Genomic DNA, 16,671 nt, shown 5'->3' with positions numbered 1-16,671 from the left:
GCCTAGAGCCTGTGCTCCGCAGCAAGAGAAGCCACCGCAATGAGAAGCCTGCGCACTGCAATGAAGAGTAGGCCCCGCTCACGACAACTAGAGAAAGCCTGCACACAGCAACGAAGACTGAACACAGCCAAAAATAAATACATAAATAAATAAGTAAATATTAAAAAGATAAAAACCTTTGGATAAGCCCTAAGTTTGTACAAAGAAGCTAGATTTGCTGTTCTGCAGAAAGTGAAGGGATCTACTATATAACATACAGAAATAATTTAATGACTTTTCGCAAGACTATGACTCAAGCCTTGCTAAAGCTTCATATTCCATGAAGGGATCGAAAATGCCAATCCATGCAACAACAGGTGTTTTTTTTCTTCCTTTATCTGTTTTTGTGGTAGTTTTTGTGGATTTCTGGCTGGATGTCGCAGTCAAAGGCCAAGAGGTTATCCAGGAGTTCATCCCTGTTCTGCCGGAAGTAGGTCTGGAGGATGGTCATCTTCTCCTGGGGGTCCTCCACTTCAGTGCTGCAACTGCCATGGGATCCCAGAGCCGCGGCCTCCTTGGCCTTGAACTCCTTCTCCCTCTGCAGGCGGTACTGTTCAATTCCAGCCTGGGCTGCTGCTTTGGCCTGCTTCAGCCTCCAGTTCTTTTCTTGTGGTCCTCGGCCACCTCCTTGGCGGCCCGCTTCTCGGCCTGGAGCAGCTGCTGGATGCCCTGCGACCGACTGGCCATGGTGGCGGCGATTCCAAGGCGGCAGAGAGCGGCCTAAATCGGCTCGACCGTCCCCTCGGGTCAGTTGACCCAGCCGCCCAAGCAGTACAGCTTTTTAAAAAAGTTTTGCTTAAACAAATCAAACTGCATTTTCAATATCGGCTACTGGTTTTGTTACTCATTTTGTCCATCTGCCGTGGTGCTTCCCGGCGCAGCAATACCTGTTCTGTGATTTTACGCCATACAGCCCTGCCTGCCTCCAGATGCTCCCATGCCTGCTGGGTGCTTCTCTGTGCACCGTGGCCGTGCCTTCCTGTGTCACTTCTGCTAAAGGACTGGATCAGAAAAAAGCAGAAGCAAATCATTTAATTTGGCAGGTCTTCACAAGTTGCTTGGACTGTCCAGTTGAATTGGAGATTGATTTCCTTCTTTCATTTGGCCACACTGTAGCTTTCTCTCTTCACCAGGGCGAATCAAGACTTCCCAGCATCTCTAGATAATAGTGACTTTTCATGCTGGGCCTCATGCAGTTAATTTAGCTCTCACTCGCTGAAGCTCTGGTGCAGGTGATCGGGTTTCAGGGTGGTTCAGGAACACTGAGGTCACATGGGATCCCCGAGCCTCAGAGGGGAGCCCCAGCCGGCACCTTTCCCCACTGGCCCTGGCTTCTGTAGCAGGATTGCTGGGCCCAGTGCCTTTTCCTCTGCTTGGCCTCCATCACTCTGGCCACCTCCATTTCTTTGTGTGAAGACAATGGTTATATTGCAACGTCAGCTTAAGACTGAACACTCTCAGAAATAAAAGATGTCAGGGCTCAGGTGACAGAGAAAACCCCTTCCCCTTAGCATTGCTAGGAAGTAAATTCATCTCTTGTAGTCAAGGTAATTTTAAGACTAGGAAAAGACGGCCTCAGTTGCTCCGGGTTTATTGGATGGGAAGCAGAAGCTGGTCTGGGAAGAGTTATAACTTTACACCTGCACCCGGAGCGGAGTATGAGTTGTGCACTTGCAGAGAGAAGGGCCAGTGCTGTTTGATCTTCTTTCTGCTTTCCTTAGCAAGAATCCTTAGCGATGGGAAACATGCCCCCTGCCAAGGGGACGGTCCTCACTGCTGGATACCCACCCTCCCCAGTGGAGGCTGAGGGGTGGCCTGAGGGAAAGTTCTGGACCTGGCCTTGGTCCTGGGGGACCCAGCCCAGCTTTCCAGATGGAGCTGCCTCTCGAGGCAGCTTCTAGTTGGTTGCTGTGTTGTCACTGCAAGTGGTCGGTCACTCTATGCTCTGACACGAGCTCATGGGAAGGAGAGGAAACGAGGGTGCTTGTGCCGTGCTTAAAACGCTTTGCCAGTGAAAAGTAGACTGATACCTTCCTCTGAGTTACACAGGCCATGTGTGAGATGAAAACAGCCTCTTTATTTATCTGGTATTGCAGATTGGCTCTTGTGTTTGGATCAAATCATGCAGACAGGTATTATTTATTGAGAAATTTGGAAAACCTCTGGTAAGCATCGATAATGTGATTTCCCCACCCCTACTGTGAAATCCTAAGTCTGAGCACAGATAATACGTGAGCTGTTACATGTAAATGGGCTTCTCAGATATTATTTCCAACATCAATTTAAGGCAGAGGCCCTAGATTTTCCTCCAGAAAATTTTCTGCTGTTCTTGCTTCCCAGAATAGCCCGTGTATTTTTTTCCAGAGCACCTCACCGAGAGTTTGGCTACTTATAACATTTTAAACTCGACTTGTTTATCTTGGTGAACTTTCCTGGCTAGCAAGGAAATCCATCATTATGCTTGGGTCCAAGTGAGGAAAAAAGAACCTTTTGTATTTTTTTTTAAGTCTATGTATGTTAATTTTTGTAGATGGGAGCTGGCCGTGAACACATTCTCTGGGTTAATGATAGAACGCGTGTGTGTGTGTATAATGTATATAAACTTTTAATGATGGAAAATGTCAAATATACACAAAAGTAGAGAGAATGGTATAAGGGAACCTTTCTGTACCCCTCACCCTGCTTCAACAACTAACCACACAATGGCCAGTCTTGTTTTGTCTGTCACACAGCCTCATCGCCCAAGCTCTTACCGTATTATTGAAGCAAATCCCAGAGTCATGTTTCATCCATAAATGTCTCTCCTAAAGTAACGGACTCCTTTTGAAAACATAACTATAATACCTGTGCCACTTAGTAGCAATCTCTTAATGTTGTCCTTTCTCCAGCAAGTGTTCCCATCTCCCTGGTTTGTTTGGGTCCGGGTTCCGACAAGGTCCACACCGTACGTTCGATTAGTGTGTCTCTTAATCTCTACCCTCCTCTTCTTTTTTCCTTCCTTTCTCCCTGCTGACATCTTATTTGTTGAAGAAGCTACTTTGCTTGTCCCAAAGAATTGCCCTGATACTGGATTTTGCTGCTTGAACGTGCACGGCGTCACTTAACACGCTCCACTGTCCCCTGCTATTTACGTAAACGGGTGTCATTAATCCGAGAGGCTTGATCTGACTCAAGTTCAGTTTCATTTTCTTTTCCTTTTGGTCAGGAGGTGCACACTCTCTGGTTGTCTCTTTTTTTGTGTGGTGTGAAGATTATTAGTGGGGTCTGGCATTGTCAGCCTGATACATCCATTTGTAATGTTTCCCATCAGCTTTTCACGTAATGCTGTGCACGTGTAGACACAAGAGGTTTCAGGATAAGTTCTCGAAGGTGGGTTTGCTGGGTCACAGGGTAAAGGCATTGTCCGTATTCTCCTCGGGAGGGTGGCACCATTTTGCATTCCCACCACTAGTAGATGCGTGTTCCTGTTCCAGCCACGTGGCCAGCAGAATGTGTTGTCACTCACGCTTTTGCATTTCTACCAGTCTTATCGGTGAGAGATAGTGTCTCAGTGTCGTTGTAATTTGCATTTCTCTTGAAGCCCTTTATAAACGTCTTCAGAAAACAGGAGCAACGTTTACAAGTCATGAAAGTCTTCAGAAAAATCAAACTTTTCCAGTGAGAGAGCTACTGGGTATCGCTGCCCCAAAGTTTCTGAAGCTTGTTTTGAAAAATTGTCTTCATGTAACTCATGGTTAGCACCCGGGGGCAAGGGGGGAGGAGCTAGAATGAGGATGTCCGCAGCTTCCCAAATGGGTGATGCCCAAGAACGTGCTGGATGTGCCAATGGGTGGGGGAGAGCTCCCTCTTTAGTGACGCTAGACCTCCTGGGCGTCTGGAATGTTCCTCCTGTTCGACTGTGAGGTGTCCTGCAACCGGGAAGCTCGTTTAACATCACTTCTCCCTGAGTTTCCCGCGCTTCTGTTCCACCAGAGCTTTTTCCCGCCGTGCCACCTGTAACGTCCCCAAGTGCTGACGTGGTGGCTGCTCGTCCTCACACCAGCCATGGGGTTCTTGTAAAGTGTCTCCGCTGCGTGGCCCCTGGTGGCTCTCTCACTTAGAATATGATCCAGACTGCAGATGAGTTGGCCCCCATCCTCACCTCGTTCCCCCAGTGTCCCCCTCACTCACCTGCGTCAGCCCGCAGTGCAACTCGCAGCTCCTTGTGCCTGGAACTCTCTCCCCAAGTCTCTCGTGCCTGTCCCCTCCCTTCCATAGTTCTCTGGACAAATGACATCTCGCCAAGGTCCCTGCTCACCACTGTATCTAAAAAGCAGCCCTCTCCCCACCCTCTATCCCCACACCTGGCTTCGTTTTCCTTGAACCACCAGTTGCTGCCTGACCCGGTGGTTTCTTTCTTGTCATCTGTGTCCTCGCCTAGTGTCACGCTGTGCGAGGATGCGGACTTGGCCTGGTTCCATACTCGGTCCTTGGGATGCAGCCAGCTCCGGGTGCAGGGCAGGGCTTGGTGGGGTGAGGGGACCAGCCCGGGGGCCGTGCGGCACTGCTCCTGGGTCACCGGGACCCCCTGGGCCAGGGCCTGGGCTGCGAGCATTGGGGAGGTCGCTGCATCGGCCCAGGTGCCTTCTTATTAACTGCCCTCTAGCGTTTCCTTCTCTGCTTCTTACTGTGTTATATTGTGTTTTAAGAAATCCTATTTCTATCACTGCTGTTCAGATCCAGAAAGGGGTGCTCGTTAAACGCACCAGTACCCACTTTCCGTGAGGTGTGTTCTTAGCCCCTGGGTCAGCCTCTTTGCTTTGAGCCTTTTAATTGCTTGATGACATTCTTCCGCTTTGGGATGCTGTGATGAAGTTAAGCCCGTGTGTCTCCTGCAATAAGAGAGAGTGACTGCACTCTGCGGACCATTCGATACCACAACGAGGCAGCATTAGACCTCGGAATTAGCATTTTCTGTCCGAGGGGATTTAGTGGTTTCAGAAGAGGACGGGATTGTTCACAGGTAGCGCAGGCTTGGACCAGCAGTATCCCATTACCGTAGCACAGAAGCTACAGCCCATGCTAAAAGGCCAGCGCTCCTCAGATAACAGTAAAACATACAGAAATGGGGGCGGAAACAAAAAGAGCGTTGTTCCCGTCGTGAGACGGGTCTGGCGTTCCACGCAGGACCGGCTGCTGATAGAAAGCTGCCGGAAGCTTTGTGAGGGTTGTTCAAGGCCCCCTGCCAGGGCTGGTGATGTAAAAGGTAGAGTTGTAACAACACTTCTCATTCTTGGGGCTTGTAATGTGTGGTATTAACATGGGATATCTTTCGAGGCCTGGCAGCCCTTTTCTTCAAGATGTGGGTTTAAGAATCCATTTGGTTTTACTTTTGTCAGACCAGTTCTCTTGACATCTTTTTTTTTTTTTTAATTAATTAATATTTATTTTTGGCTGCGTTGGGTCTTCGTTGCTGCGTGCAGTCTTTCTCTAGTTGCGGCGAGCAGGGGCTACTCCTGGTTGCGGTGCGAGGGCTTCTCATTGCAGTGGCTTCTCTTGTTGCGGAGCACGGCCTGTAGGTGTGCAGGCTCAGTAGTTGTGGCTCGTGGGCTCTAGAGCGCAGGCTCAGTAGTTGTGGCGCACGGGCTTAGTTGCTCGGCGGCATGTGGGATCTTCCTCGACCAGGGCTTGAACCCGTGTCCCCTGCATTGGCAGGCGGATTCTTAACCACTGCACCACCAGGGAAGCCCTTCTGTTGACATCTTAAGTTGAACAACAAATATGGACACTTGAGGGTAGTGGGAGGGGGAGGTTGATGAGAATCATCTTGAAGATGCTTCCTTAGCGGTGTGTGGTCAGCATTTGAAGCTGTGCCTTCTTTTCTCTCTAACCGTTTCTTTCAAAGGCAGCCAGTAAAGAGCACCAGTTTACTTTGGGACAACATTTGACTGGCTATGTGGGTGGCCCTCAGATTTGACACAATGCGAGTTTGGAGGCCTTGACCCTGAATGTATTGCTAGCCCGGCAACAGAAGAGGATGAGTGTGGTGTGAGGGGCCTCAGTGTGAAGCTCACTGTGCCTCTTATTGGCTGTGTGACCTTGAGCAAGTCACTTAACCTTCCCGAAGCTGCTGCAAAATGTTGAGGGGTGAAAAGTAAAGGCTGTGTGGTCTGTGTCCTGGGTTTTTTTTTTTTACACTGGGTCTTAGTCCATTCAGGCTGCGTAACAAAGTGCCATAGACCGGCCGGCTTATAAACAACAGAAATTCATTTCTCATAGTTCTGGAGACTGGAAGTCCAAGTTCAGGGTGCCGGCATGGTCAGGTTCTGTGTCTGGTGAGAGCCAGCTTCCCACTTCACAAATGGCCATCTTCTCGCCGTGTCCTCACATGGCGGAAGGGGCAGGGGAGCTCCCTGGGGCCTCTTTCATAAGGGCACTGATCCCATTCATGAGGGCTTCTCCCTCATGACCTGATCACCTCCCAAGGGCCCCGCCACCTGATCCTGTCATCCTGGGCATTAGGATTCCAGCGCGTGGGTGCTGGGGGGACAGAAGCATGCACATCACGTCGCACTGCGTAATAACTTGTGTTCTTACTAATGCCGTCTTTTGTTGAGCCCTTGTCAACTTTCCGTCATCTTATTTGAGATGTATAAGCACTGTTTTGAGCTCTTAATTAAAATTAAAAAAAGAAAAAGCTCTTTGGCAGTCACAGATGTTATGATTTTCTTCACGAAATGGAATATATTAATATTTTAGAAAGTACCAAATCATTGAGTATATCCTCCGAATTTGACCAAAGTTTTAGAGGGAATTTGGAAAAAGGGAGAAAACTCCCAAATAAGTGAATTTTGCAGATGCGATGGAAGAGGGTGCCTGTCCTTTGAAGTTTTTGCTAGATGATAAAGCAGGTGGGCCCTATCTTGGCCACTGTGAGCAGGAGGGCACCCAGGGGTAGCAAGGGCCATCGCTGCACCTGGTGATCCAGTTCGGGCTTGACACCTGGGAGGTGTAGGTTTGAACCTTGGCTCTGCCAGATCTCAGCTTGTCCTCTTGGGCTACTTAATCTCTCTGAGCCTCAATTTTTCCATTATAAAGTCTGAGAAGATTGTGCTCATCTCATAAAACTGTTGAGGGGATTAAATGAGATGACAGACATAAAGCATGCAACAAGACTCTGTCACCTAGTAGTAGGTGCCTGATACACTGAACTATTTTAATATGCTATTGATATAATTATATGATTTAGTCAAATAATATGTACTGTATCAAATATGGCTATATAAGGTTATATTTATATAATAATAACTTTTTACATAATTATATATTCTACAATAATACGTAACTATTTTTAAACAGTAGTGTTTCAGAGATTCCTAGAACTTTGAGATCATCTTCTCTAATAGCTTTCACACCTTTTAACAGTGGAATCTTTTCCCCTTTCCTTCCCCTCAAATGACACCTTCTGTGGAAGCAGACTGTCTGAGACGGAGCAAAGGGACGGGGTTGCCGAAGCAGGGGTGAGGGTCCCCGAGCCCTGTGTGGGTTCTCCCTTTACTCCAGCTCACCACTCCAGGACACCCTCGGGACAGAGTGAAAACAGCTGCTCTCGGTCAATCTTCATTCCTTTTCGAGGTCTCAGAGCCACCTGGGTGGAGCTGAGGTCAGGGCCCGGGTCCGTGGCCTTAAAGTTGAACTTTGGTTCTCCGACGCGCTTTGCAGTGTCTGCCGATGAGAGGCATTACAGGGTTGCGGATCCCTCTCCCTGATGGGAATCGGGGCCTGTTTTCCTCCAGGTAGCGGCCATTCCCATTGTAGATGCTGGTGCCTTGACAGGCAGCTGGCGCAGCGCCTGGCTTTACTGATGGCTGCACTTAGGCTCTGTAGCTGCTAAAAGCTGTAAGGAATTCACAACACCTAAGTACGAAGCTGGAGCTGATGTGGTTAGCATCTTACGTCGCGGCCTTAACAGTGGTTGTGTGTCTATACTCTCTGACCATTTGATTAGCACTGATGGTTAAGGAATTGAAAACATTTAGTTCAGTGCAGTAGAGTTTCATTTCTCTATGTGGGTGTCAGTGTCAGGTGACGATCCATTTGCTGTATTTCTCATTCTGGAGGAGCCAGTAGGCCTGGTTAGCAAAGGCATTGGTCATTAACTGTTACAGAGAAATCACACTTTTTTGGCCTTGGGTTTTTTGTATGGAAATGATGTAACCCTTTTCTACAGACTTCATCAACCTATGTGGGTTGTGGTTTGTGACATTAAGTGAGATGTATTGGAAAGCCTTTTATCAGAAGATGGATATAAGGAGATATTATTACATAAATGAGTCTAGATTCTCTCTGCAAGAAAAGTTGGGCCACTTCCTAGACAGATGCAGTGCTGGGAGATGGATGGCCTTTGTTCCTGCCTTGCATTAGAGACTCCTGGTTCTCCATAGAACAGCTGAAATGGAAAAACACATGGCCAGGTCATGCTGGGATGTAGGGGTGTCACCATTCAATGTGTGGGGTCCCCCAGTGCGTCTGTATCTGCTCTCCAAGGAAGAGGACTCGGGACCAGGTTTCATAAATATTTTGTTTGTTGCAGATGGCAATCATAGCGGTGCTGTTGAGCCCTGAAGCCCTATTCCGAAGGGAGGGCATGATTTCCTGCTTGTTCTCTCATCCCAGTGGTGCTGATAGCTCAGATCAGCTCTGGTGCTGAGTTTTGCTGTGAGTTGTGACATTTGTAGCCAGGAATTTGTTAATGATGATAAAGTACCGGAGTTGGTGCATTTTTTTTACTTTTTCTCCCATGAGTAAGTAGACTGAGCATTATCCTGGCAATAATAATCAGTGCAGACATTATACGCCAGGTCTCTGCTAAGTAAGCCCTTTCCTTACATTTCTCATTAAGTGGGAGGGACATTTTTAGTGTCCTCATCTGAGGCATGAGGAAACTGAGGTTTAAAGAGGTGAAGTGTCTCGCCCAGGGTCCCACTGTAGAGCTGGAGTGTCACCTGTACTCACCAGCATGCCAGGATGCTCTTGTGAGTGGAACACAAGGGCGTTTGCGCTGGCCGTTAAGCATCTGGATTTTCGGGTAACATGGGGGAAGCAGTTTAGAGCTAGAATCTGTGTCATGGTGACTTTCCAGAGAAGGAGTTCATTCTGTTTCTGGACCAAAGTCTCTTCTTCAGCCCCGAGGGCTTCCAAGGCTTAAGACTTAGGTATGGAAGATGTGACCAAGGACGAGCTACAGGAGGCTGCCTGCTCTTTGCAGGCCGGAGCCAAGCCTAGTCTCGGTCAGCGCTCTGCTTCCACCACCCAGAACCAGGCCTTGTGCGCCCCGGGGTGGGCTGGCTGGAAGGAAGGATGGATGGAAGTTAGCTTGAATGGGAAGCATGAAGGAAGGATGAATGGATGTTTGAGTAGAAGGGGAGTAGTAGATTGAGAGAGTGATAAATTAGAACCAGAATAAAAGAAAGATAGAGGAGCCATAAGAGTTTCCAACTTTTGTACAGGGTGTCCCTGTTGAAAGTTCACTACTTTTTGCTGTTTCCCATATATTCTTCTTGTACACAGATTTCATTTGTATGTTTATTTAATAGACATTTTTGACCACTAAGCCAGATGCTGGGGATAAACGAATAAGACATGATCCTGCTCTCAGAGAGGGAAATTTAAAATTTCAGGAAATTTTTAAGCCAGTGAACTCATTGCCTGAGCATTAGTAGAGAACACGGGAACCCTGCCTGGAACGTCCTCACCTGCAGAGGATGCTCTTGGAGCAAAGGGAGCCATCCACCAGCAGTCTCATCTGGTGTTCACCACAAACAAGGAAGGTCTTATGGGATCTTTGTTTTTCTTTGTCAAAACATTGTTTTTAACTGTTTCCCACCTTTCTCTGAAGCTTTTAAGTTTTGGGCTGTTATTGTTTAATAGAATGTTGTAATCTCGCATAGAATGACTCATATTTCTTTTCGAACCAGGATTGATCGTAAGATGTCAAGTGCTCACACCAATTACAAACTGGATGAGGCTCAGGCTATAATGAGCGAGCTCAGGACCATCAAGAAAGCCATTTGTACAGGCGAGAAGGAGAGGCGGGATCTGATGCAAGTAAGAGGCCCGGGTGCTCTTCAGAGCCCACGTCCGTCTGTCTGCCCACCTGCTTATCTCTTAACTTTATTTAATAATTTAAAAAAAAATATATATATATATATTTACTATATATATTATATATTTATTATATAATCATACATATTTTAAAGACATACATGTATGTATGATATATGTGTATATATATATCTTCTATATATGTGTATGTACATATTTATAAATATTTAAAAATATGCGTATTAGTTTCCTAGGGCTGCCATGACAAAGAGCCACAGACCAGGTGGCTTACAACAACACAAGTTTATTCTCTCCGAGTCTGGAGAACAGAAGTCTGATATCAAGCTGCGGCAGGGCCACGCTCTGTCTGAAGGCTCTAGGGGAAGCTCCTTCCTTGCCTCTTCCAGCTCCTGGGGGCTGCTGGCAGTCCTTGGTGTTCCTCGGCTTGTAGACGTATCACTCCAGTCTCTGCCTTTGTCATCACGTGGTTTCCCGTGTCTCTGTGTATGAATTTTTTCTTCTTATAAGGACACCGATCATTGGATTAGAACCTGCTCTAATCCAGCATGACCTCATGTTAACTTGATTCCATCTGCAGGCCTTCCTTCCAAATAAGCACACATTCCAGGTTCTGGGGGTTAGGACTTCAACATATCTTGTTGGGGGACACAATTAAGGCCACAACAATGGGTGATACATTTGTATTGTTAAATAATCAAAATAATTCAACGTCTGTTTTAAGAGTTGCTGTCACCCCATTCTCTCACCTCCTGTAGCTGCTTTCATTAGCTTCTTGTACACCCTTCCAGACACTTGAAAGTGTGAACACGTGGCCAGCTGCCCTCGCAGAAAGCCGGGCCTGTGCCTGCTGCCCCGCGGTAGCTTCCGCACCTAACCGTTATGCCCTGTACCTTTTCCCGTCTCTGGACTCAGGGTTCCCTCCTTCCTGGATATGGCTGCATAGTATTCCACTGTGAGGACAGACTGTTTTTTCATTGTAGCTTTATATTCCGTTATTTTTTTGCCCCTTGAACTCCTGCAGTTTCTGTTATTTTTAGAAACAGCTGAGTTTTTTCAGAGACCCATGCCGGGCTCCTGCTCGGTGCCGGAATGCATCTGATGCTCTCTGTTGTGGCTTTTCTTTTCGCCTCAGCACACCGAGTGAGCACCTGGTGCTGGGAGGCATTTGTCTCGATTCTGTAGCATGTAAGACACAGAAGGACATGGGAGCAAAGCTCAGACTCGTAGGCCGAGTGCAACAGGTGCGCACATGACTGCCTTGCCCAGCAGTGCTTCCTAACGTCAAGGGCGTGAGGCTGGAGTGTCCCTAGGCTGCTCGTTCAATTGCAGATTACCAGACCCTACCCCAGGTCTCCTGGATTAGACTGTCTGGGGTTGGGACCCAGAAATCTGTATTTTCAGATGCCCTGTATTTCCAGGTCATGAGAGGTAAACGGTCAGTTGTTAGATTTTCTCCGAGGCCTGGTAGCAAGGAGAACAGCGGCCGTCTGCCAAGGCCTCTGTGTGCCGCACTGGGTGAGGTGCTCTGCGGACATCACCCATGTGATCCAAGCCCAAACCCTGGTGTGAAGCAGGTGGTACTTCACCCCAGGGACATGGAGGCCTCGCCCGGGACGTGGAGCTGGTGTCCCTGCCCCGTTCTTTCTGAGAGTGCAGAGCTGGCCAAGCCACCCAGTTGCCTTGAGTGGGTTCCCCACCACGGAGGCTGGAGATAGAATTTCTGGAAGAAGCTTCAGACCCCAGCATCTTCTCTGAGATGCTCCAGGGAGACGCACAGGCAATGTCTTCATCTAGTAAAATCAAATAAGTTGTTTCATCTTTGTTATCTGACTGTAGCAATCTTGGCCCATTCCAAGACGCCTTTGTCTAGATCCCGAGGCAGCTACCTGGGGTACACTGCACGTGGGCGTCTAGTGTCTGCAGGAATATCTGCTGAATGTGAATGCATTCACAAGTCTTTTATTTAAAAAATTTTTTTTCATGTTTTTCTCTTATTTTTTTAGATTTCTTTTTATGGGGGTATAGTTGCTTTTCACAGGTCTTTTAAAAATCTTAGAAAATCTCATTTCTCTTTAACTTTTACCCAAAAGCGTTCCCTGTACCAGAATTTACGCTTACTCTAATTTTTGGTAAACTGACATCCATGTAAGATAACTTTTGACCCTGTAGCATTGTGACTGAAAAGCCAGGTTATAAGAATATGTAAATATCGTCTGGGAGCTGTTTTCACCTTCTGTGTGGTACTGAAGACCTCAAGGCGGCATTCGTCTCTGTTGGACTTATTTATTGATAGACTATTTTGGATGGAAATACTTTCCCCCCTCCCCTTTGCTCTATTGAGGTACACTTGACAAATAAAATTGTATAAATTTAAGGTGTACGTGATGGTTTGATATACACATCTATTGTGAAATGATTACCACAATGATTACCACAATAAGTTAACACATAACTAACACAATTAGTTAACACATCCATCACGTCGCACGGTTACCTTTCTTTTTACATGGTGAGGACTTTTAAGATCTACTCTCTTAGCAACTTGCAAACATGCGCTACAGTATTGCTAACTATACTCACCATGCTATGGACATGAGGTTCATGAGATCCGGGGACTTATTCCCCTTACAGCTGGGACTTGGTACCCTTTGACCAGCATCTCCCCATTTCCCCCAACCCTCCAGCCCCTGGCAACTGCCTTTCTACTCTCTATTTTGAATTTGGCTTTTTTGGAGGGAATGCTTATTTTTTCTTTAGGAAACACAAAGGTTTAAAAAACCGTAGAAGTGGTACCACAGTTGTTCTCTATGTTATTCACATGCTGCCAGGAGGACTCAGTTGCCGTCTGATTTAAATTACTACGAGTTTCATGAAAGGTGCATGTGCTGATCGACATTTCTTTTGAATCTCGTGAGAATGGAGTTGGGGCCGGCCTGCTCTCCAGTAATGAAGCTGCCGACCTGGAACGGGAAGGAAATGACCGCTGTGAAAGGGAAGAGAAGCATCGCCATCGCTGCTCAAGTCTCTTGTTTCATTCTGTTTCAGAGCCTGGCCAAGCTGACCGATGGCTTCAGGAATAGCTGTTCTCTTACCGACCCTCTGCAAGAGCTCCCTCCCAGTGCAGGCGCGCTGGGCGAGTCTTTACCTCACCAGTTCTGCGATGCTGGGTCTCAGACTGAGGTCATCGGCGAGGTACGCTCACTGGGCAGGGGGAGGAACCGAGTGTGCCCAGAGCGAAAAGGACTGCTTTCGTGTGGCCGTCACCCATTTCTTTAAATTTTCCACTTTCCCTTCAAAAATGTTTTGGCTTTTGTGCCATTAAGTTTGAAGAAAGAATATTGTTTTCCACTTCTAGCCATCTTGAAGGTTCAGGGGCCTGGGAGGCAATTGAATGGCTTATTACCTCTATCCTTGTGATTCGCATTCTTAGAAAAGGCAGAATCCTTTTGAGAGTTGAGTCTAGATGTTTCTTGGCAGACCTATGACTTTTTAGAGCATGGATCAGCTAACCTTTTCTGCCAAGGTCCAGATAATAAGTGTTTTAGGCTTTGCTGGCCATGCAGTCTCTGCCATAGCTACTCAGCTGTGTTGTCATAGTACAGAAGCAGCCGTTGGCCATATGTGAATGGGTGGGTGGGGCTTGTTCCAGTAAAATTCCAATAAAACTTTATTTACAGAAAGAGGTGGTGGGCCGGATTTGGCCTTCGGGCCATAGTTTGCTGAGCTCTGGCTTAGGCCAGTGATTTTCAGAGGCTTTGTGGCTGTGTCACTCTTGGCTTATACTTTGATGCTATTTCTTATTCTTCTAAGAGAATGTCAGGAAATTGAATTGAATTGAAATTAATTTTGTTTGGGACTTGGAAGAATTTCATAATGCCCCTTTTGATAATTAGTAAAGCCTGGAGTTAGCCACAAAAACAAAATTGGCAACCATCATTTGAAGCAGGGTGGTGAATACTTAAAGACACTACTGTTGTAATGGCATTGAGTGAAGTTTTACATTTATTTGTTAGAAATGGAAAAACAGTTTGGATGGCTTCTTTTTCTTAGGGCTTACTAAGTAAAGATGAAATATCAATGGAATGCAGAATGCCTTCCTAAAATTAAATAAATAAAAAGAAACAAAAAGAAAGGAAAACCATTGACTAAAAAACTCTGGATTTTAAATAATTAGCTGATATTTTAAAATGTCGACAAATAGTGCCTCTTTCAGGGGAGTATAATATAGGAAATAATGCCTCTGTGTCTTGGATGTCCTGAACTGCCCTATTTGCTGTGTTCCCCTCATTGTTCTCAAAAGTACACTTGGACATTTTTGGACTAGGTATCTTGGTTTAAAACAGAGAAGAATCTGTAAGTCAAAAATGTCTGGCATTTTTGCCTAAAGATTTTGGCATGAGAGACGGAAAGAAGTATGATACTTACTGAATTCCATGAATAATTCATTGCTGCTCAACATAAGGTTAGAATTAGAATTTTTAGAGACTCTTAACTAGTTTGAGAGCAACAGGTAAGATCGAAGGTTCTGTAATGATTTAGCTAAGACTTTCTAAAAATGTCAGGTGGGGAGTGGCTGGTTATACAGCTATAATAACTTCAGCAGTAAATTATCATTGTTTATGAGTTTACTGGGGCTGGCCCTGGCAGCTTCATGGCTGTTACCTCAATTTACGTAGTGGTTTCCATCTTCTTTTGACAGACGAGGGGGTCAAGGTGCCAGGTTACCTAAGGTCATGTAGCCAGGGAGAGGCAGGTCTGGGTTTGAATCAATGTCTCTGATCCCTAAACCTCTGTGTTTTCTACTACATCATGTTATAGAAAAATATATCAAAAGGCTATAACTGCATTAGTTAGCTATTGCTGCATAACAAAACATCCCCAACCTAGCATTTTAAAACAGCACACTTTTATTATCTCACATTTATACTGTGGATCAGGAAACTGGGCTGTGTCCTCTGCTTCAGGGGCGCTCAAGAAACTGCAGTCAAGGTGTCAGCCAGGGTTGCAACCTCATGGGAAGGCTTGACTGGGAAGGGTCCACTTTCAGGCTTGCATGATTGTTGGCAGGATTCAGTTTCTCACAGGTTGTTGGACTGAGGGCTTCTGTTCCTTACCATATAGACCTCTCTAGCACGGCAGCTTGCTTTGTCACAGTGTGGAAGCCAAGAGAGTCTCCAGCAGGAAGGAAGTCACAGTCTTTTGTAATCTAATCACAGGAATGACTTCCCATCATCTTTGTTGTATTCTTTTGGTTAGAATCAAGTCATGGGTCTAGCCCACTCTCAAAGGGGAGGGATTTCACATGGGATGAATCCCAGGAGGTGAAGGCCATTGGGGGCCGTCTTAGACGTCTGCCTACCTCATGTAGTTATCACTTTGAGTTAGTTTTGTGGGATGGGCACTGATGTAATCAAACATGCTTTTGGAGCCCACGGCTTTGCAAGCACAGATTTGTAAGCAGTACAAGCCTAATGTTGGAATTTAGCAGTTGGGGTACATGTTGTAGGGCTATGTAGGATCCATGAAGCAGGAACCTGTTGGATCCGTTTGGCTGTAGGCTTTTTTTTTTAATTAAAATGTCCATTTCATTCTCACAGAAGAGTGCAAAATCAGAGCTTAGAGGTTCATAAATAGCATTGAGAAGATGTTTAAGAAATGACATTTATTTGTCTTGATGGTGAGTCGGCTTTAGGGGTCTCTAATGAACAAGGTGACAAGTAGCTCAGATCCAGTGTAGAGAGTTTCTGCAGATGCGGTGCTGCAGCCTAAATGCATTTACATTGAGGACACTGTGGAGAGAGGCCTTGGGTGAGGCTGCTGAAATGTGTAAAATCGTGACACATCTCATTGGCGAATGCTTATAGTCTCGTATAAGGCATTTCTTCTTGCCATTCAAGGCGATAAAGATATAAGGAAATTCCCCATTGACCTGTCTCAAAACTCGTATCAGTGAATTCATTGCCAGTCATACAAGTAGAATATTTCCAAATATTTGTTGACACGAGGTCATTTAAAAAAATAAAGACTTAGTAGTGGCCGTAAGGTATGGCCGAGTAAGGTCAGATCTACAGATGGAGCCGATTTATTGAAACTAGAGTCATATATTTCCAGGAATGAAGGAAGAAGTAACCAAGGTGAGCTGCAGTTACCTCTCATACAGGTCTTGTTTGTTTTGTTTGGGAATTTGTTGGCTTCAGTGTAATTGGTATGAAAATATTTAGGTGCAACTAGTGATCGCATCAGAGCTCCTCATTTCAACCCTTGACTCCTGAGGCGAGGCGGCCAGTCCCAGGCTTTTCCGTGCCTTCCTTCCGTCCTTTCACCTTTGATTCTTTAACAGGCTGCATAGCAGTCGAAGGAGTCCCGTAGCCAACACCTCACACAGCTAGTCCGTCTTCTTCGGATCTTGTGACTTTTTAGGAGAACACCATTGTTTTGTGTTGATTGAGGAGTGAGAGCATATACTACACTAGGCGGGATGATATTTTTTGCTTTTCTATCAACTTTGAGGAATTCCCTATTTCTTTT

At 46.1% G+C, this 16,671-nt stretch overlaps 1 protein-coding gene and 1 pseudogene across 7 annotated transcripts in view; one reads left to right on the top strand and one right to left on the bottom strand.

The window, feature by feature from the left end:
• Positions 1-16,671, top strand: part of WWC3 (WWC family member 3) — a 120,897-nt gene that overhangs the window by 60,004 nt on the left and 44,222 nt on the right. For all 7 annotated transcript variants that reach the window (XM_089904808.1, XM_089904807.1, XM_022559864.2 and 4 more), the window contains 2 exons: positions 9,996-10,125; positions 13,189-13,335. In XM_089904808.1, the coding sequence (XP_089760934.1) occupies positions 9,996-10,125; positions 13,189-13,335 (277 nt within the window). The remainder of the gene's footprint in view (positions 1-9,995; positions 10,126-13,188; positions 13,336-16,671) is intronic.
• LOC115804217 (V-type proton ATPase subunit G 1 pseudogene) lies at positions 243-807 on the bottom strand (annotated as a pseudogene).

This window comes from Delphinapterus leucas, chromosome X (genome assembly GCF_059928025.1).
Source record: "Delphinapterus leucas isolate spDelLeu-1000000601 "Yukka" chromosome X, BTC_Dleu_Yukka2, whole genome shotgun sequence".
Classification (NCBI taxonomy): domain Eukaryota; kingdom Metazoa; phylum Chordata; class Mammalia; order Artiodactyla; family Monodontidae; genus Delphinapterus; species Delphinapterus leucas.
This window is presented reverse-complemented; position numbering and strand designations above follow the sequence as displayed.